This window comes from Anser brachyrhynchus (genome assembly GCF_964034855.1).
Source record: "Anser brachyrhynchus genome assembly, chromosome: 20".
In the NCBI taxonomy this organism is placed as follows: Eukaryota; Metazoa; Chordata; class Aves; order Anseriformes; family Anatidae; genus Anser; species Anser brachyrhynchus.
The window spans coordinates 7,306,646-7,327,502 of NC_137713.1; the positions used below are offsets into that span (position 1 = coordinate 7,306,646).

At 50.3% G+C, this 20,857-nt stretch overlaps 2 protein-coding genes across 5 annotated transcripts; one reads left to right on the forward strand and one right to left on the reverse strand.

Annotated features, from left to right (window-relative positions):
- Nucleotides 1-526: 526 nt before the first annotated feature.
- Nucleotides 527-10,128, reverse strand: LOC308180844 (serine/threonine/tyrosine-interacting-like protein 1; the record flags this gene model as incomplete). 4 transcript variants are annotated; one of them, XM_080563157.1, is made up of 7 exons in its annotated part: nt 527-661; nt 2,743-2,852; nt 7,285-7,430; nt 8,361-8,417; nt 8,627-8,753; nt 9,198-9,259; nt 10,026-10,128. In XM_080563157.1, 6 exons carry the CDS (start codon nt 10,126-10,128, stop codon nt 2,802-2,804), a joined length of 546 nt encoding a protein of 181 aa, XP_080419283.1. In that variant the 3' UTR covers nt 527-661; nt 2,743-2,801. The 4 variants fall into 4 exon arrangements, with proteins under 4 accessions (XP_080419283.1, XP_080419284.1, XP_080419281.1 ...); XM_080563158.1 differs by lacking the exon at nt 527-661 and adding an exon at nt 4,609-4,703; XM_080563155.1 differs by lacking the exons at nt 527-661; nt 2,743-2,852 and adding an exon at nt 5,926-6,338.
- Nucleotides 10,129-10,280: 152 nt separating this feature from the next.
- On the forward strand, nt 10,281-20,106 carry MDH2 (malate dehydrogenase 2). Its single transcript, XM_080563149.1, has 9 exons — nt 10,281-10,451; nt 13,090-13,258; nt 14,412-14,495; nt 15,446-15,555; nt 16,057-16,182; nt 16,840-16,917; nt 18,119-18,218; nt 18,640-18,791; nt 19,801-20,106. The coding sequence occupies exons 1-9, from the start codon at nt 10,380-10,382 to the stop codon at nt 19,930-19,932; spliced, it is 1,023 nt and encodes a 340-aa protein (XP_080419275.1). The 5' UTR covers nt 10,281-10,379; the 3' UTR covers nt 19,933-20,106.
- Nucleotides 20,107-20,857: the final 751 nt, after the last annotated feature.

Genomic DNA, 20,857 nt, shown 5'->3' on the forward strand with positions numbered 1-20,857 from the left:
CCTCGGAACTGGCTGCCAGGCAAAGCGGGACGCCGGGTTAGGGGGGGTGAGCGGGAAGCGGGGTCCGGGTGTGGGTCCGGTGCCTGCCAGGGTCTGCAAAGACACTTACGGAACGGGGGAGCTCCTGAAACGGGGAGATTCTGCCTTCGTCTCCCTGAGCTGGAACCAGGCGCAGTCAAACCCCAAATCTGCCTTTTCAGAGAGAATGCTGACTTCCCCGTAGCTGGGGCAGGAAGCAGGCCCGATAACGTGGTCACAAACCCCCTGGCTTACAAAGGAGAAGAGCAGTGCTGAACGGGCCGCATCCTGCAGGCCTCGCCTTCGCCAAACCACCACCTTCGGCAATGCAGGCCAGCTCCCCTAATGGCTCCAAAACTTCACCCAGTATAATAAGAGCTAAAGATGAAGGAATTCCGTTACGTTAAGAGCTTTTTCAACTGATTTCCATTAACCTTCTACCTACTACGGAAGAGATGGTGGTGTGGACAGGGAAGCGTCTTCCCCTGCTGGGTGTTCCCTGGGCTACCTGTCAATAGTTTGGTTCAGAGATGTCTGTGATCGTGGTCCCATAGATTCGGGCCTCCCAGTCTGAAAGCTGTTTCACAAAGCCCCGGTGCGGTCTCATGTTCTCTTTGCATTTCAGAACGTGGTCCCAAGCTTTCTGTAAGTAGAAAGAAAGCAAAGAAGCGTTAGAAATTTGAGCAGAAAATTTATTGTAGTTACACTAAGCAGCTACATTTGTGAACAAAACAGCTTTGTATTTACTGCTCGTGATAGACTTCGGCAGATAAGACGTCGGCTACCAAAGTAAGGACATAACGGATCCAGATGTGAACTTCAGAGAAGCCTTTCATCTCTATACCCTGCTTTCCTGGCTATGAGGATAGCTCATGCTTCTTTCATTAGCTGGCGTGTTTCTTGTATCGTTTACACCGACAGAGCAGTGCAGTCCTGGATTTTCTGCTCTAAAAAGCCATTTCTTCCATGGGAGATAAGCGAAGCAGTGAAGTGTCAGCTATTTACAGGCAAGAAACAAAGGTTTTCACATTTCTGGATTGGTGTGACCTGATGTGGCAGAGCAGCTATTAAGCTCCAGTTATCCCACCATGTTAATTACAGCCATCTTAATGGTTTGTTAGTTCCGTGTTATCAGCTAGGAACTCTGCTACACAGAGGGCAAATCCACCAGCATTACTCTGCTTTGCTCAGCTACGTCCTGGGGTTTACCCAGTAGTGCTCATCTTCCTGCTTATTCCCCCCAGTCATCAGAGGATTGCTTAAGTGTAATGAGACCAAAGGTCAAAAGATAGTGCTCCATTGGTTTGTTTTTTTTCTAATCTCAGCAATTCTGCAGGCTCTGAACCTCGTCTTCCGATATTTGCTCCTCTGCCCATGGTATGTGTGTCTGTAGTTCCCCTGAACCCCGCAGACCTACTCAGATCGATTACCAAGAGACTAAGGGGCCACACGTCCCAAATCTGTGTTTCTTTTGCAACATCTCTGTCTCTGGAAATTTTCAAAGATCTCTGCCCAGATTGGGTGAAGGATCACCCGGGAATCTGTTGCGCTGCCTTAGTCTGCAAGAAACAAATTTGTCTGCCAGGGCAGTCCCCCAGGAAGGCTTTGCCCAGGCCAGCTGCAGGACACAAGAGGGCTCAGCAAAACGCTGAGACCAACCTGTTGATACCAGCTGAGAGAAACTGCAAGGATCAGCTTTGACTTTTGCTCTGCCATCGCAAACATCTCTGGCAGTTTAGCATGCAGGGGAAAACAGCAAGGGAATGGTTATCGATGTGCCGGAGCAATCACACCCAGCATTACTAGCAGAGACCAAATAGTGTCTGCTGCCCAGCTGGCAAGCTCAACCTGAAATTACCCTTTGGCACACACGAGTGGTAAGAGATTTCCTCTTATGTTGCAAATGTTTGCACAAAATCAATTAAATGATTAGATACAGACCCAGCTCCAGTGAAGCTTGAATCAATCCTTTCAAGCTCCCAAAGGAGGTCACGCTTTCCAAACAAAGACAAGACTTTTAAGGAGAAACCTTTCGGTTCTCATGGGAAAAAGGCTGCTCTGTGCCAAGCAGGCAGCACGAGCTGGTGCCTACAGCAGCATGGTGCCCGTGCTTTGTACGCAAAGGGATAACGGGCTGGCATCTGGGGAGGCTGCCAGTCTCACCACGCCACAGGGTCTTTCTCAGCCTTCATTCCTTATTTTTCATGTGTTATTCAGAGCTCTGGAACAAAATGTACCATCCTTTTCACCTGTGTGTCCCTCCCGGGCTAGTGTTATCCCGTTCCAGATTTCTTTACAGTAGTGTCTGTGGGAGGGGATTGCTTCTGGGGAAATAAAACAAGGTTTCAGAAGTCAGTGCTGATGAGCCCAGCGGTAAATCAGAGCTCTGCAAGCACCGGGGTGTGAATGTCCCTGTAACCACCTGGCATTAAGAGATGGGATTAAGTCTGGTAGCTTCCAGATACTCTTTTTCTTAGTTAAGTAGGGAAATACAAGAATATCACCGGTGCCAGGTAAGAGCTCACAGATCCAAAATCGCACCTAAGCCGCCTCCTTAAAGGTCCAAGATACAACTGACGTAATAGAATCTCTTGCATTATCAGGTGGATAGTCTGCATGAATGCACAGATAATTTCTTTCTCGTTAACACAGCAATGAGGCTTCAGGAACAGAAATAAACTGCAGACCCAGCCACTATCTGTGGGAAGAATGACAGTGATGTACCTTCAGGGAAAACTGGTGGGAATGCATAAGATAGGCCATGGTTACTGTGCTGCTCCGGCTTATCCCCAGGCTAGAGAACACCAGCACTGCTCCGAGATCCAGCTGGGCATCTGAGTAAAGAAATGCCAATCACAGATTAGTGATCTGGGAAATCAAACTTCCAATTGTAAAGTCAAGCTCTAATTCAGTGAAAACTGACAGGCAGCTAGCCTGAGAGACAGGAAACGTCATGAACCCTGACAGGAACAGATGGGCACTGCCAGCTTTTGTTTCTGTAACTATTTGCCTTTCTTAAAACCGCACTGAGTTAAAAAGTGGCTTTTTTGAGAACCAGAACCAAATGACAATGATCAGTCAATGTTTCATGACAGATCAGTGTCGCTTTTTTAGCAGGTAACTGTGACGAAAAGTCAGGACCAAGTAGCTGTGGTCAGCATCACATCAGCAACTCAAAACTCTTCCAGGTAGGTAGGTTTAAAGCTAACAACATTTCTGTTGAATGCAAACCTCACTGTTGTCCACTCAAGCTGGAGGAATCGGCTCTCAAACTGGCAGGGACTTGGACTTCAAATCCCTTACCCCTCTGTGGGGATCACCAGCGGGAAGCGCATGCATGGCAGTTAGGGCGCTGTTTTTCTCACGTTGTGGATGCTTTGCAGTGAAAATCTGTAAGGCCAGCAAACTCATTTTCTACAGAAGCCAAGCCCACTTGGCTGAGGATGCTGTCATTCACTGCTAACTACATCAACTCTGCTACCTATGCCTGAAAAGTTCTATAATTTATTAATAAACCTTTTAATTCTTTCCCTCCCTCTCCAGAGCAGACAGCATGACTTGTTTTTGGAATATCAGCAACTGCGCTCTAGAATTCGTAGGGCAAAGCCTATTCTGCTGTTGCCGAGAGGTTGTTAGGTTGTTTTTTTTTCTTTTTCTTCCAAGCACTCTTCCAGGCTGGGAAAAAGAAATGGGGCAAAATGAAGGACATGTAAGCGGATATCAGCGTTTGGGTTTCAATGCATGCAAGTCATGAAATTCGGTTAGGACTACAGGATTATATCCTCAGCTTTCACTTCCTTGTTTCTTTGTGTCCCGTTGTTATTTTGTACCTTAATTGTAAGTTCTGTGGGGACAGGGTGGTCTTTTGTTCCTGGGTCTGTATGGCACTTAGCACAGCAGGGCCTTGGTCTGTGGCAGATGCTATTTTGTAGGCACAATACAAGATGACGCAGGCGGACACCATCACAGGACGAAGCTGCAGGAACTATGCCTGCCGTGCTGCTGTAGGTACTGAGCTGGTATGTTTTTCTTTGCCCTCTCTGATATAATCAGCTGAAGGCACGTTTATGTTGTCCAACCTGAAAGTTTCCCTAGGCCCTACGGTGAGTCTGCACAGCAAATCCCAAGGGCTAAGAGCGTCTCATGGTAAGTTCTCCAGTGTGTATCACACTCCTGCTTAAATAAAGCTCTGGTGGTTGAAGATTCGGGCTGGTGAGTCAAACAGTTGTATTTAAAAACAAAGGAATAGGGGGGGATCCTGTGAAGCCCTCACAGACATCCTATCCCAAAGCCCTCTCACACCTAGTGGAAAGCTCACTGCTATCCCAGAGTGAGGTGTTCTTTAAAGAGAGTACTCTCTGTCAGGAACATCAGTGTCAGATGCCCTCTAAAATCTCCTCTCTCTGTCAGGCCTGTTACTGAGACAGCTCTGGTATACATTAGGGTGTGGGCTGGCTTGGGAGTAGACTGTGATCTTGAAAGATTACGACCCTCCCGTTTGAGTTTCCTGCTGGAGTCAATTGCAGTCACTCCCATTTAATATCTTAGAGTGAACAAGGGCTCAGGAATTCCAGATCAGGAACAACTCACCTATGAAATGACAAATGGTGGGAAAGGAAGAAAAAAGATTTGCTTCGAGTGAATCAGGAACAGATACATGGAGATATTTGCCTTCTTCTGCAAACCTGTCAAAAGAGCACGCAGCATTACGTGGGCCAACAAAGCAACTATGGGGAAAATTTGGTTGTTGGAGGCAAGCTGATAATTTTGTTTGCTGTTACACGTGTGAGTTTTTCATCATTACCATTACAATAAGGGATTGTTATGGTAAGACACTGAGGCACACGTAATACAGAACCAGCTTAATTACTGATTTTCCATTCCACATGGTATCAGCATTGCTGCCTTAACTTTATCCTACAGCTTCCTTTATCCGAGAGCTAAATGAAAACAGATGAACTGAAAGCAAGAGTGCCTTCGCAGCATGCATGTTAGCAGTTATGTCAACAGAGCTCCATGATTCACTTCATGTGGTTTTCTGTGACAGCATCCTCCTGCTTCTAGAAGCTCAGAGAACTCAGCTCAGAGAACTAATGGCACAAAACACTGCTGAGGCATTTCTGAAATGTGAGAGCATGTCACACAGACGGCATGGGGAGATCACACAGAGTGCAGAGACCTTTGATGTCTTCCTCCAGAACCAGAGGCAGGAGAAATGCCTGCTGGTACACGTGTCCTGAGGTAAGTGACTGGACTTGTTGCTTACTTTGTTTTGGCCAAGACCCTGAGAAATGCTACTGGATTTTTCATTGGGTGAAATGACATTTCCTGCACGGCCTGACTGAGCTGAGCGGTCATGGACAGAAGCAGGTAAGGAACGAAGATGAACAACAACGTGAAACATCGATGATTTAGCTTTTACACTGATGTGTTTGTAAGATTTTGCTCGGAAAGCTACTCAGTAGCATAGGTTCTACCTGAAGGACGTTGGCACGTAACAGACTGGTAGTGCCAAGGGCCTCCCAGTCCTCTCACCCAGTCCATCCCTGTCACAGTAAATGGCTACAGGAACGCATTGCTGCTATGCAAACTCTTGCTATGCAAGTAGAGATCACAAGATTGAGCGTGAAATAGCACTCAAATCTGTAGTGAAAAAACAGAGTTCCCCTTGGAAGTTTATAGGCACTCGCTGCTGTGATGCTGTGCCACCTCACAGGCACAGCCATCAGTGAGAAGACACCCTGAACAACTTACAGTGCTGCAGGCTGCTCAGAAATATTGACTTGTGCTTTGATCTTCAAATCTTTCTGAATCTGTTGGTCACAGGCCTGCTTGAAATTACCCATGTACAACTTTGCAGGCAGTATTTCTACAGGGTACAGCTGGAAGTTGTCTAGTTCCTGCAAGGAGAGAAGCCGTGGGTTCAGTTCAGAGCATATTTGCTCTTCTAGTTCCTTAAACAGAAGTCACGTAGAGAAATGAACACACACTTAGTCAGCAGCCCATGACACATTTGAATGTAATGATGCATTCAATCACCCGGACGCTCTGAAATATTGAAGTCTTGCTAGATTTAGTGAGAATAATTAACAGAAATGCTTTTGTTGTGGCATTGCTTGAAACAAATCCTAACTAAACAGGGGGAAGAATATATACTTCGCAATGTCTGGAGGAACCACAGCATAACGGGTTCATTTGATGTTTTCCCCGGTTGTTGTTCACAAGGCCAACTGAAGTCATCTGCCACCTGCAGAGCTGCAGGTGCAACGTCGTGGCACAGCACAAGTCCACAGAGATTTCGGCTTTGTGCTGCAGAAAGGCTGAGAACAAAAATACACAAGTAGGCAGCAGTGCTTCTACATCCATAACTGATACTCCGTAATGCTGCATCGGAACAAAACAGCAGCTCAACAACCTAAAGCATCAGAGAAAAACAGCTTAAACTGAGCTGAGGAGGTAATTCTGTGTTCAGCTGAATCTGCTGGGGGAGCTTAGCAGTTTGCTGCCCCTCACAGAGGAGCACAGTGAATTCATTCTCTGTGCTGTAGCATCCCAAAAGGTTAGCACTGTGTCGTGGGCTGCTTCGTGTGAATCAGATGTGAAGCAGTAGGAACCGCAGACACAAAGGATGTTGCTGTACAGTGCCCTCTAAATCTGCCCTGCTGCAGGTCCTGTTCTAGATGTGAAAATAGGGCAATTGTTTTCCATAAGTTAAATAGATCAGTGTTTGCAGGTGAAACCAAACAATTAGGATACCAGTGTTCCAGTGGATGGCTCCTTTCTTTCTGAGCCTATTGAAGCAACGCTCCAATATTTGCTTTGTGACCCTTCCAGACAAAAAGCTTTATAGACATGAAATACAGCGCTTGATAGTTGCACCTCTGTCTGGAAACATTTACTGTGTAACATCTCAGATAACCTCATATAAAAGAGATTAAAGAGGAGCCTGCCTTATTTCATCGTTTGCTCCTGTTTGTTTAGTTATCTGCACTCGCCAGTAGGCCAGTTTTGGGGTTATCAGAGGAGGCTTCCCTGGTTGTTTCCATGAGCTAGCTTTCACGCAATAGAGGGAAAAAAAAAGACAGTGTGGCTGCAAAAGAATTTGTGGTGACACTCGGGGGAAGAACAGTAATTCAAATTACATTTAATTCCTTTGTTTGAAATTACTCTGATAGCAGGCTTACAGCACCACTTAGCTACTCATTAGCTATCATCAGATGAATAGGAATGCTCGTGTCTTTTACTTGCAAATTGGCCTAGTCTCACCTGAGGCATCCACAGTATCTTCTGAGTCCTCAGAAAATGATAGCAAGCTGAAAACCGCTTGTATCCTCCCCTCAGGACGAGCACGGGATGGCGGGTGAACTGCTGTAAGCTTCTGGCGTGTCGGACGGCAGTTCCTTCCTTGGCATCTAATGAGATCAAAAAGCTCTTTGCTGGGGCAGGTTTAGTGTGCCTCCAACAGCCCTGGGGGTTAAATCTGGCCCTCTGGCACCACCCGCAAACTCCTTTTCATTTCATCTAATGGTCTGTAGGAAGCCTTGTTAAAAGCCAGACTTATTATTTATTTAACTGCTGCTGCAGGTCGGTAACAAGCTGCTGCTCACCTCTAGTCCTGTTCCTCTCCTGTTTTCTTTTGTAGGTCCAGATAAAGTTTTTATTCTCTCCCCATTATTCTTTGGGAAATGCTTGTAATAAGTTCCCATAATAGCAAAGCATTATTAGTGTAAATCTAGTGATTTTAGTTGTATGGAGACCCTTTTCTATAGCCTGCAAAGGGAAGTGAAAGAGGTGTCTTGAACAAATTCTTCCCAAGCGTTTCAAACACTCCCTCAGTGAAGCAAATCACATGAGAGACGGTTTTGCCCCCTCCTTCTCCCACAGGATCCATCCAGGTTGTCTCTACCTATGCCTGCTTTAGAAACAGATGAGCACAACGGAAACCTGCTTCTGATTCTTCACACCTTCCATGCTAAGGTCTGGTCACCAAGCATTTATGAATGTGCTTGCTTTGTCCGTTCCGCTTATACTCCTTTTTTTCTTAAAAATCAAGGTGTGGGCTAGATGTAGTCTTTGCTAAAACTGTAGTAGCCTTTATAAAGCTAGTTGGAGCCAAACAAACGTAAAGAAGTGGTTTTGCATACAGCAGAACTCCTGGCTAGAGGATGTGTTGCAACTATACATTTCCGTGGTTCACGGAAGACTGAATGATTACAGGGAAAAGTTTCCAGCTTCTCACACTTTTCAGTGAACTCCATTACCTCAGCACCCGCGTTAAAGCTACGTCTTCTTCGATGTGATAATGTGAAGGTTTCGTAACCCTCAGAGAAGGAAATACTCACTCTGTGAACATAAGGAACTTGAGTCAGTGTTTTCAGTCTCTGAAGAACCATTGCTCCCTGAAAGGAAATCGTTGGACAAGCCCAATTTCAGTGAGATGTGAAAAAATAAAAATAATTTAAAAAATCAGTTCCTTACATGCAGCAAGGTCAGAGGGATCAGTCTACAGATAAGAAAGCAGGCCGGCCAGGAAGCTCACTAAAGTAACGAGGAATGGGAAGAATACCCATCCTGCAGTGAGGTCTTAACTGACATGGGTCACGGTTACCTTTTTCTTTCTCCTCTTCCTCGTCGTCAGATAAGTCTAAAGAGCTGGTCTCGCAGTCATACACCACGCAGTATCTGACACACGCAAGCTCCTCTGAATCCGGCACCAGGTACTTCCCTGTAGGACTCTGACAAAATCACAGAAGAATTCTATCAGGAGCACAGCTCCACGCTTTTCTTGTGGTATCAACACAAGGAGGAGGGTTTGGGGCTACGTCTGCGCTTTATGCTGAAAGACCCAGGTAGAATTCAGAAATCACACAGACTACTCCAGATTGCTTCATCTGCTGCAGTAGTAAAGATGTCAGCACTGTCCTTTGTGAGACAGGCCTGCAATATGTCAGTTCTTGTGCAATATTTTCCTGATACACAGCCTCAGCGTGCCAATCCTTTGGGCTCCTGAAGCCAGCTCTTCTGTGTGACAGAACACATCCCCCCAGCGGCAGAACTGGAACATGGCTGAAGCACGCAGGGGAGAGGCGAGGACAACTCCCTTGTTTTTTAAGCCCATTTCATGTACTGCTAATTGCTAAATGCAGAGATTATTTACACAAACTGCAATCCTTCCTCACCTGTTCAATCTTGCGTGCTGTAATAATGTGGCTCTCGTTGTACTCGCGCTGAGTACGGGCATCTGAAAAAAAAAAAAAAAGAAGATAACTAAGGCAGGGCAATTGGCTTATTTGATGCTTTTAAGGTAGAATCCTGCTTCTAATTCAGCCAACAGGAATTCAGGCACCAATGTCAGCAAGAGAAAGACTCTGTTTCTTATAAACTGAGACTTTAGACATAGATAAACCCCCCAGCACCGATGTCATTCTAAATACGAGCAACACCAAGCGATGCCGACAGCCCCGGAGCTGCCCTGAGCGCCGTGCTGTGCCCTTCAGCACCTCCTGAGGGGGGCACACGGCAGGGACCCCATCCTGCTCCCCATCTGCCCGACTCCCTGCCCGAAAGGTGCAGTGTGAGGCATCACCTGGGGGCTCTGGGCACCCCGAAGGACACCCACGCTTATCAGCAGGCTTTGTGCGATGGCCAACAGCTCTCGTCCGCCTGTCAGCACGGCCACCGCTGGGAGCAGGGGAGGGGGATGGAGGGGGCCAGGGAGCGGGGAGCTGGACGCGGGATGGAGCTGAAGCGGCAGCCAGGATTTGTGCGGGCAGAACGCTTCCCAATTTATATTTTGTCCTCCCCGCGGGGCCAAGCGCCGCACGCGGCTGCTGTCAGCTCCATGTGAAGGACGAAAGCGGGGCGGCCCCGCCTCACGGCGAGCGTAACGGGGCGGCCGGAGGTCCCCCAAGCAAGGCCTGGGTGATCCGCAGGGGTACAGGAGCGCCGCTCCGCGTCCCCCTGAGCCCCGCGCGGCCAGCACAGCTCCCGCCCGTGGGCGTCCTCACCCAGCAGGCTGAGGTAGTTGGGCTCGGCCAGCCTGGGCAGGCGGCGGTGCTGCTGCAGGGCGTTGTACAGCCGGCCGGGCTCGCACAGCACCACCCCCGCCATGGCGCCCCGCGCACCGGGCCGCGCTCCCCCTCCCGTTGCCGTGGCAACGCCGGGCCCCCTCCCCACGGTTGCCATGGGGAGTGACGTCACGCCGCAACCTCGCGATGCTTCCTCCCCGCGGCGGCAAGGGGACGGAGAGCGGGCGGGGAGATCTCGCGAGAAGTGCCGGCGGGAGCGGCGGAGGTCTCGCGAGAGGCGGCGCGGTGGAGGTCGTTGGAGTCGCCTCAGCCGCCGCCGCCACAGCCGCCGCCATGCTGCCCCGCCTCGCCCGCCCCGCCGCCGCCGCCGCCGCCCTGCGCCGAGGGCTGGCCACCTCCGGGCCGGTGGGTGCTGGGGGGGACGGGGGGCAGCGGGGAGGGGGCTGGGGGGGGCCTGGGGGGTGGAGGGTGGGAGATGGGCCTCGCGGGGGGGGGGGGGAGCTGGGTCCTGTCAGGGGAGGCGGTGAGGAGGGGGGGTGGTCCTGTCAGGGGGAGGTGGTGGTGATGGGGGTGGGCGGGGTGGGGGGGGAGCTGGGAGCTGGGCACAGGCAGGGGAGGTGGTGGTGGGGTGCCTGGGGGTGATGGGGAGGGAGTTGGGAGCTGGGTCCTGTCAGGGGGAGGTGGCAGGGGGTGATGGGGGGGGGGCAGGGAGCTGGGCACAGGCAGGGGAGGTGGTGGTGGTGGTGGGGTGCCTGGGGGTGATGGGGAGGGAGTTGGGAGCTGGGTCCTGTCAGGGGGAGGTGGCAGGGGTTGATGGGGGGGGGGCAGGGAGCTGGGCACAGGCAGGGGGAGATGGCTGGGGGGGGCTGGGGGTGATGGGGAGGGAGCAGGGAGCTGGGTCCTGTCAGGGGGAGGTGGTAGGGGGTGCTTGGAGGTGATGGGGGGGGGAGCTGGGAGGTGGACCCTGTCAGGGGGAGGTAGCTGGGGGGGGGCTGAGGGTGATGGGGGGGGAGCAGGGAGCTGGGAGCAGGCAGAGGAGGTGGTGGTGGGGTGGCTGGGGGTGATGGGGGGGAGTTGGGAGCAGGTTGGAGGGATCGGCCCGGGGGTGGAGATGGGGATGAGGGGGAGGTGGGCACAGGCAGGGGGAGGTGGTGGTGGGGGAGCAGGGCCCTGTCAGGGTGAGGCAGCAGGGGGTGTCTGGGGGTGATTGGGGGGGAGCAGGGAGCAGGGAAGATGTCGTAGGGGTCGGCCTGGAGGTGGAGATGGGGCTGGGGGGGAGCTGGGTGGTGGTACAGGCAGGGGGAGGTGGTAGGGGTTGCTCAGGGGTGATGGGGGAGCAGGGAGCAGGTCGTGGGGCTGGGTTTAGGGTGATGGTGGTGGTGGTGAGGGAGCTGGGAGCTGGGTCCAGTCAGGAAGAGGCGGTGGTGGGTGCCTGGGGATGGGGGGAAGCAGGGCCGTGGCAGGGGGTGACGGTGAGGGAGCTGGGAGCAGCTGGTGGGGCTTGGCCCAGGGGTGGTGGTGGGGGAACAGGGAGCTGGGTCCAGGCAGGGAGAGGCAGTGGGGGGGTGCATGGGGGGGTGATGGTGGTGGACAGGGGGCTGGGAGCAGGTTGTGGGGCTCAGCCCAGGGATGATGGTGAGGGAGCTGGGAGCCTCAGCCTGGCCCTGCACAGTGCGGGCTGTCCCTGGGCACCTCCCGGTTGGGGAGCTTGTGCCTGGCTCCCCTCACAGTGGGTACTTGGAGTCTGAGCGCTGGGCGATCCTCTCAGCGAGGGTGTGCAGGGAGAGGTGCCAGGCTCCACGCTGCTCCCTTTCCCTCCTGAGAGCGTGTCCCAGCTCTCAGTGCACTCAGAACTCGGGTGGTAGCTGCAGCTTTAGCAGTAAACCTTAATATGTGGTACCCTTGAACTCAAGGAGTGTTCGCACAACGCTCTCAGACACACGGTCTGATTTTTGGGTGGTCCTGTGCAGAGCCAGGAGTTGGAGCCGCAGGTCCTTGCGGGCCTCTTCCAGCTGGGGATATTCTGATCTGGGGCCCCGCTGTGCGTGAGTGCGGGGCTCCCGGTGGCAGGAAGGGCTGCGGCTGGGTGCTGGGGAGGGGGAGAGACCTCTGCCATCGAAAGGAGACAGCTCTGCAGTGCCATGTGACAGAACGGCTATCGGAGCTGTAAAGATATGCTCTACAGGAGAGAGCCGTGTAATTATTAGGAATTACATTTAATAGCACTGAGTTTTGCCTTAATGGCATCAGCCCAGTCATAAATACGGGGCACAGCAACGATTAATGCTAGACTTTGCTTTCCCTTGAAGAGTTTTTTGCTAAATTGCATTTGTTGCAGTAGCGAGGACGTTGAGCTGAGCTGAAGTTGATTAGCTTCTGGGCAGATTATGGATTATTTCTTGTCAGAGCATAATAATTAAGCTGTTCATGCGGGGCCTTGGAGCAATTAGGGCTTTATCTGGTGAGACAACGTGATGCAGAGCGTCACCGATCATTCTGTTAGCACGTTCCGTCTGCAGGAGCCTCTGGTCCTCACCGAGTTTGTCAGAACATCCCATTTTACAGTTCCTCTTCTCTTGTAAAGGAGCTTTCCTCTCACTGTGAGCACAGGGAGTCTGCAGGAGAAATAACTTTCTTCCAGAGAACACGTTTGAATAAAACTGGTTCACCAGGGCAACGAAGCAGGGTTGATTTTACTTCACGTGTTTGACCAAAGCTGGGATTTGGTCCCTTAATGTTCTCAGAAGCCTGCAGCTGAGGAGAGCTGACCCTCTGTTTCCTCTGCCTGGCCTTGCTCCTACCTCAGCTTCAGATCCCAAAGAACGTCTGCAGCTGTGTCCGAGCAGGGAATCTCAGGGCTCTTTGGGAAGCCGTTGCGATGAGGGCTTTCTGCGGGCTTAGGCAATCCAATTTGCGTAGTGCTCGATAAAGAAGTTGGGAAACGGGAATGAAAAGCAAAGAAAGCGTGGTGAAATCCCCGGGGTCACTTCTGCAGTCACTAGCAAAGCGCCTCTTCAGTGCTTTTCTCTCATTTTTTCCTCAGAACAATGCCAAGGTGGCAGTGCTGGGGGCGTCGGGAGGGATTGGCCAGCCTCTGTCCCTCCTCCTGAAGAACAGCCCGCTGGTGAGCAGGCTCAGCCTCTACGACATCGCTCACACTCCCGGCGTCGCAGCTGACCTCAGCCACATCGAGACGAGAGCGACCGTCAAAGGTTTGTAGGGCCGCCCTCAGGCGTGCGGGGCCTGCTGCCGCCCCTTGTGGGAGCAGGGATCTGAGCCTGAAGCCTGCTGCGAGGCTAATTAGGGCTCTGTTGGTTAGATTGGTGTGTATGGAGGTGGGACTAGCTCCTGGTTGCGCTGTTGGAGGGGAATTCATAAAAACTGGCAGGAAATACTCAGTAAAGTCATATTGAGGGGAAAAAATGAGCATTGGATTTGAAAGTTGGTCTACAAATGGACTGATGCTCTCTGGGTGCCTTCATGAGCTGTACGTCACTAAAAGGTGATGTTTTACTTGGGTGTGTCCGTGTGCTCTGCTCTTGTGAGACCCCACCTGGAGCCCTGCCCCCAGCTCTGGTCCCCCAGCACAAGGACAGGGAGCTGTTAGAGCCAGCCCAGAGGAGGCCATGAGGGTGCTCAGAGGCTGGAGCACCTCTCCTATGGGGACGGGCTGGGGGAGTTGGGGGTGTTCAGCCTGGAGAAGGCTCTGGGGAGACCTCACAGCGGCCTGCCAGTACCTAAAGGGGGCTTTAGGAAAACTGGGAAAGGACTTTTTGTCAGGGGGTGTACGGATAGGGCAAGGGGGAATGGCTTTAAACTGAAAGAGGTAGGTTTGGATTAGGGGTTAGGAGGAAATTCTTCCCTCAGAGGGCGGTGAGGCCCTGGCCCAGGCTGCCCAGAGGAGCTGTGGCTGCCCCAGCCCTGGCAGTGCCCAAGGCCAGGCTGGGTGGGGCTGGGGGCAGCCTGGGCTGCTGGGAGGTGTCCTGCCCATGGCAGGGGCTGGAACTGGATGGTCTTTAATGTCCCTTCCAACCCAAACCACTCTGATTCTATGTCCTGGGAGCACTGGCTGTAGTGCCCAGCTCGGGTTTTAGGACGGTGCACGTTATGCATACGCAGTGGGATGGACAGAGTGTTTTCACACAGACGGGAGGCTCCCACCACTCTTACTCGTTGAGTTTTGAAACAGTGAAGATGAAACATCAGATTGGGTCCATCCGTAACTTTACTGCTTGCTTCTCAGCATGAATCTGAATTGAAGGGTAAACTAATATCAGAATTGGGTGCCTTTAGGACTAATTTTGTACTTCAAGCTGTCAGATACTTACCGACAAAACCATAACATCTGAATGCCTTCCATTCCAGGCTTCCTGGGACCTGAGCAGTTGCCAGAATGTTTGAAGGGCTGCGATGTTGTAGTTATTCCTGCCGGAGTCCCCAGAAAGCCAGGTGTGTTCTCCCCAGGGCTTCGCTGCCGTGTCTCTGCAGTACTTCTGTTCACGTGGCTGGTGCTTCACGGCACTTTCCTTGTTGGCTGGGATGGGAGCGGGCTGGTAATGACGCTGCCCTAGAGCTTGGCGTGGTGTCAGGCACCTCAGTTAGCCTTTGTCACTTGTGAAACGGGGACAAACACTGATTTCTGGGGTTCCTGTGTAAGGGTGAGGAGCAAAGACGTCTCACTGCAAGTGATCCTGAATCTCCCTGCAGGATTTCTTACCCAGAGCATTACCATGTTCAACAACTGGTTCTTTGTTTCCTTTCTCAGCAGAATAATAATAATCCATTTGTTCTGCATTAATTGTGTGGTTACTTCTCTGAGCATCTCCAAATGAATGCTCTTAAGTCTTCCTCATATCCCTGATTCCGTTCCATTTCCACTCTTGTTTTTAGTGTCCTATTGGGAATGCTACAAAAGCCTAGACTTTAATTTCTTGCTCATCCTGATTGTGTATTTTTCATGGCTAAAGTGGTTGCTGCAGCAGGACCGGGAGGTGTCACTTCTGCAGCTAGCAGTGTTTTGCACAGAGCAGTTAGCATTCGAGCTGTAGTTGTGGAGGTGACCTCAGAGGGGTGGAAGAATGCACCCAAGGAGCCGTCAGGCTGCGCTGAGCACCCCGGTACTGATGCAAGTCCGCGGGGTGACACACCGCCTCCGGCTGAAGGGCAGCCTGATAGCTGGCAGCTGGGCCGGTCGCTGCTGAAAAGTGCTGATCTGTCCAAAAGGGCAGGTAGCTTTTATCAGTGGGTTACCTTTGGAGCCAGCTCCTTGCTGCAGCTGGGGAGCTTTCTCTTGACACATGAAACCAGGAGCTGAAGCTGGCGTATCGCTGTCCAGAGCAGACCGCTCTTTGATTGGGTAGCTGTAGGTAACTTAAAATACTCTGCTGGGTGTGTCCTAGGTATGACCCGCGATGACCTGTTCAACACCAACGCCAGCATTGTTGCTACTCTGACAACTGCCTGTGCGAAGCACTGTCCAGAAGCCATGATCTGTATTATCTCTAACCCGGTAAGCATTTCCTGGAGACCTTCAAAATGCAGACAAGAAAATCCAAACAGAGAACACTGGAGCAGTCTGCGAGCTGCTGTTAGTTTTGAGCAGTATCGTGAAGGTCTATGAAGTGTTTGTAGGAGAAAAAACTAAAAGCTTGGCTCTGTCAACACATTTTTCTTGGGCTATATCAAAATCAGATTAAACTTAGATATAGAAGTGCTTGGTATCTCAGCCTCTGTTTGACTGTGGTTAATAGTGCATACTGTTGTATTAGCTGGAATAGAATGGTTCAGTAAGGGAGGAGCCTTTGTAACGTGAATGAGCAAGTTACTGCCTTAACGGTTATTTAAAACGCTTATTTTGGCCTGACTGTAAATTGCTCTTCCTATTAGGAATTGAAGTAATTGGCTAGAGTTGACTTGGAGATGCACAGTTTATTTACTGGCCTGTTCAGTTCACGCACTGGCTTTGTTATTAGCGTGGTTCTAATGAATGTTTGCCTGTTTTTGCTTGCAGGTAAATTCAACCATCCCAATAACTTCAGAAGTCTTCAAGAAGCATGGTGTGTACAATCCTAACAGAATCTTCGGTGTTACAACACTGGACATTGTTAGAGCGAATACCTTTGTGGCTGAACTGAAGGTACGTCGTAGTGAGGGGTGCTGCGTGCTTCTGTCATCAGATCTACCAAAAATGCCTCTAAAATCACTGCGTAGAGCTAAAGTAGCTCAGGCTTATGTGGAGCTAGAGCTGAAAGCAACGATGCCCTGTTCCCACTCTCTAGAGGAGCCCGGGGATAGGGTTTCTTGCAAAATGTAGTTCGAGAGACTTTGACCTTTCCTTTCATAGCTCTCCCCTGTGAGCGAGCTGCATGTTTGCCTTAATTCTCTTGGCATTTTCAGCCCTGCTGGTGCAACCAGAGGAGGGGGTTGAATTGTAGTATATCTTCCCAAGTCACACTGCCTGTGCTGCCTGTTACGGGATATTCTGTGGAGTGTCAGGAGGTGTAGCAGTTTCACTGCTCTTAATAGCCCTAGCGGGGTTTGTACCTTTGCTGCTGTTTATCTGAACTTTCATCAATATTGCTCTGTACTGCCTCAAGTTGTCAGAGTGAATAACCTGGAGCGAACTGTGTACATCTGGCTTTGTCCATGGAGTGTAGCTGCCTCTGAAACTTCTCCCCTGTGTCCCATGGGGTTTATGGATGTGTTAAGATGCAGAGGGAAGAAAGTGTGGTGGCTTTAAATGTTTTTCTTGTTCCTGTGTCTCAGAATCTGGACAACTTCTTGTTTCCCTTAGGGTTTAGATCCAGCTCGAGTAAGCGTTCCAGTCATTGGTGGCCATGCGGGGAAGACCATCATCCCTCTGATCTCTCAGGTAAGTCACGTTAGCTGCTGCGTGTGGCATTGCGCTGCGTGGTGTTCCTCCTCAGTGAGTTAGAGCTGATGTGAAGTGCCTTTGTGATGGCATGTGGCATGCTGAGATACAGCCGAGGCAGTCTTCCCTGCTCTTGTGGCTCATTTTATTCCGAGATGAGGTGCAAGATACTCGAAGGTAAAGAGCTAAATCTGAGCTCCTCTGGGTGGCTTAAATAGCACCACTCTTTTTTCCCTACAGCAGTTCTGGAATAAGAACTGAGGTGTAGTGTGGGTGTTCGGATATCTTGGCAGTGTTTTCTTTTGTCGCTTATTTTTTCTGATGGCAGTTGTATGGTATGAATGCCTTGCTACGGCAGAAAAATTAAACTGCTTGTGCCATGGTGGACTAGAAACCCTCCTTCACCAGCCAGTGTTGAAATGAGGAGGCATAGCTCAAGTTGTGCGGGGAGGCTGCTTCAGAAATGACCGGTTGTCAGAGAGAGGCTCCCTTCACGCATCAAATCCAGTGAAATGCAGCTCTAAATTAGGCTGCAGCTTCGTAAAGAGAGGGCTAGGAGATGGCCAAAAGCAGCCAGTGGAGAAAGGGCAAAAAGCTCTGCTCTCAGCGAGGAATAAAGTACCCTTCACAGAAGGACGGTCTTAGGGGATAAGAGCAAGGGCTTTGGAGCTGGATGCTGAGAGGGTGCTTTCGCTAGAGTCCGTCAGGGCAGCCGCAGCTGTGCTTAGCAGACTTGGGTAGCTGTGTTTGAAGGTTCACGGACTTCTTAAATACTGCTTGCAGACGGGATCCTTCATAAGGCTCTAGGCTCCCGTAATGCCACAGTGACCCGAATATTTGTAAGGTGGCTTTTTTTTTCCCTAAGGGCTGTTACATGCTTGGAGGGCACCTGCGTAGTTCAAAGGAGATGCATGGTAGCAAGTAACCATGGCTAGCCCTGCCTTTGCCATCAAGCTGCAGTTTGTCTCTGAGCAAACTAGGCATGCCTGGCTTACTGCTAGAGTTCTTGCAACAACCAGAAGCCTTGGTGAATGCCTGCAGCTGCTGGCCAGTCTGTCACACCATCTGGGAGCTGGGGTAGCTGATTTTTCCCATCTGAGAACTGTTGGTAACAACTGTAGTGGTACGAGAAGTATCACGTGGGTGGCCTCGTGCTGGAGGGGTGCTGGTGTTTGATGCTACCTTCATTTTTCTAATCTAGTGCACACCAAAAGTGGACTTCCCTCAGGATCAGCTGGAAAAGCTTACAGGGAGGATTCAAGAAGCTGGCACTGAAGTTGTCAAGGCTAAAGCAGGAGCAGGTTGGTTCTTGGCTACAGCTTCCAAGTAATTCTTGTCGTCCAGCTGAATGGACGCAGTCCTCTTTAGTTTAATCTTATTTACAACTGCGATGCAGAAATAGGAACTGATGATTGCAATCCTAGCTGCTCTGCCACGTCAGCGACTGCCTGAACTGTGGCACTAGAAGTAGCTCAGTAAGACTAAACATTACCGGATCCCTGAACGTGCGTGACTTCAAAAATGATCTTATCTAATTAAGCTCTTTCTTCCTGTAAATCCGGTGAACTGCATAGCAGGTGGCTTCTGCCTTATCAAACTGGCTGTGAGCTTGAAGTCAATGACGCTGCAGCTCTGTAAGCATAGCAGTGTGGAAGCCTTTGATACTAAACCAAGTACTGAATTCAAATGTGATCTGTTCTAAAAATGGTTCAACTTTTACAGGATCTGCTACCTTGTCTATGGCCTACGCTGGAGCTCGCTTTGTGTTCTCCCTGGTGGATGCCATGAACGGAAAGGAAGGGGTTATCGAATGTTCCTTTGTGCGGTCGGAAGAGACAGAGAGCCCCTACTTCTCTACACCTCTGCTGCTGGGAGTATGTGCTTCACGTGGTGGGGCTTATAAACAGCAGTTACTGGTGCAGTCTTTAGATTTTGTGGTTTTTACTCAGTGATTTCAATTTAGTTCAGTGCTGAGTATCACTAGAAAACAGCTGAACTTACGTTTAAGAGTTCTTGGGTATTCGGGTATTGCAGGTAAGCATATATCCCATGTTTGAACGGGGTGCTGCTGCTTTTATCTGCTCTCAGACTGCAGCTCACTGAGTAACCAGCGATTCAGACCTTTCTTGAGCGGTCATGCTTGTCCCGAGTTGGTGCCCATTTATGAAGAGCTTTCATATGGTTAAGGAGAGTCAGCAACCCGGTCTCCTCAGCTTGATCTGCTACCAGCAAATTACTCAGAAATGGAGGCACGTAGGGGGCCATGGTGCGGATTAGGATTAATAGATTTCCTTCCGAGTTCAGTAGAGGTCCCAGACGCGAAGTTATTCTTACCCTGTGGGTGGAGTGAAATTAATGGATGGTGCAGCCCTGGCATGGCTGCTGGATGCAGGGGATGGTGTGTGTTGTTTTGTGTGGTAGCTGGTGAAGGAATGGATGTAGAGGAGGATTAAGGGGGAAGCGTTGGATGTAGGCATGAGATTTTGGAAACCCAGGAGTGCAACTCCGAAGCAGTTTCAGAGTGCAAGCCAGTGGCAAATGAAGGGTGTACACACAGGAGAGCTGAATGGTGGTCCTGAGGGCAGGAGAAGGCACAAAGGAGCAGTTGGAATCAGTCTCCCCTGGAAGGAGTCGAGGGGCTAGCTTCAAGTCTCACACCCCAACGAGAACAGTGAATGAGAAGTTTGTGAAGGCTCTAGAAGTCGCTACAAATAGCAGGAAGCTTCACAGCCTTGCAAGGAAGCACAAGGTTTGCAGACAGTAGGAGTGGCAGAGGTCCTAGGCTGGGTCTCCATCTCAGTTGGACTGTAAGTAATCAGGGTTGTTACGTTGCTCTCTAGGTCATTCAATGAATGGTTAATCCTTAAATCCTCTTTCCCTCAGAAAAATGGCATTGAGAAGAACCTGGGTATCGGCAAGATCACCCCCTTTGAAGAGAAGATGGTTGCTGAGGCCATGTCGGAGCTGAAGGCTTCTATTAAAAAAGGAGAAGATTTTGCAAAGAACTTCAAGTGAAGAGCTGATGATGGAGAGGAATTCCAACTTCCTTAATTTATTAAGGCATCATGTCACTTTACAACTTCTGATTCAAAGCTCAGGTTTTGACTGAAGTCTGTCTGTACCAGTTTAATGATTGTTGTCAAAGCAGAGTCTAATCATCAATAAAATGGCCTCATTTTTTTCAGCGTACCGGCTGGAGTTGTCTTGTTGTTTTTGTCTTCTGAAGGTAGAAGCTGCAGGTCTCTGAGAGGTTATCAGCGATAGCAGCCTCTTAAAATGGGTGAACTAATTGCTGGATTTTGTGAGAGGCATCCCAGGGAAGGGGCTCAGCTGTTCTCTGCAGAAGGGGAGGTGATAATGCAGACTGACAGTGATGGGCATTTCAGGGTTAAGGAAGCCTAAAGTTGTATTTAGTATTTAAAATAGTGCTGTATTTCTCCAGATGGTGAGATCTGACTAGGTAACACTGCTCTCTGGACAGAGGTGATGGAGCCAGGGGAGGCGGCCAGTTTACAAAGCTTCCACCTGTCCTCAGACTGCTTTCAGACCTCCTTAGATACTTCCACTCGTCTCTGAAAGCTGCAAAATAAGCTGCCTTTGAAGTCAAGGTTGGCATTTCACACCTCTGAAGCAAGTTTTGTCTGAAAACCCAACCAGAGAAACTCAGTAATGCCAGCACCCAGCTGCAACAGCAACTGTATCCCATCTGTAATTTGGGAAGGACGTTTTCTGCATCGCCTTCCTGGTCCTGCTGCTTGGCTACGCTGCAGTTCCTCCGAGCTCTCAGCTGTGCTGCTGCTTCGGTTTTGTCTCAGGCTGCTTGTTCAGCACAGCAGCTGGGAAAACAGGGATGATCAAACGGGATCGAGACAGGTTGAAGAGGCTCGCAGAAGGGTATCTGATTAGAGTGATCCCAAAAGGGTTTTTTCAGGTTGGCACA

Bases quoted from the DNA above. Each gene is read 5' to 3' on its own strand.
- MDH2 (XM_080563149.1), top strand. From the start codon at position 10,380: ATGCTGCCCCGCCTCGCCCGCCCCGCCGCCGCCGCCGCCGCCCTGCGC. The intron at 18,219-18,639 runs GTTGGTTCTTGG...CAACTTTTACAG, and splicing joins CAAGGCTAAAGCAGGAGCAG to GATCTGCTACCTTGTCTATG. The intron at 18,792-19,800 runs GTATGTGCTTCA...TCTTTCCCTCAG, and splicing joins CTACACCTCTGCTGCTGGGA to AAAAATGGCATTGAGAAGAA.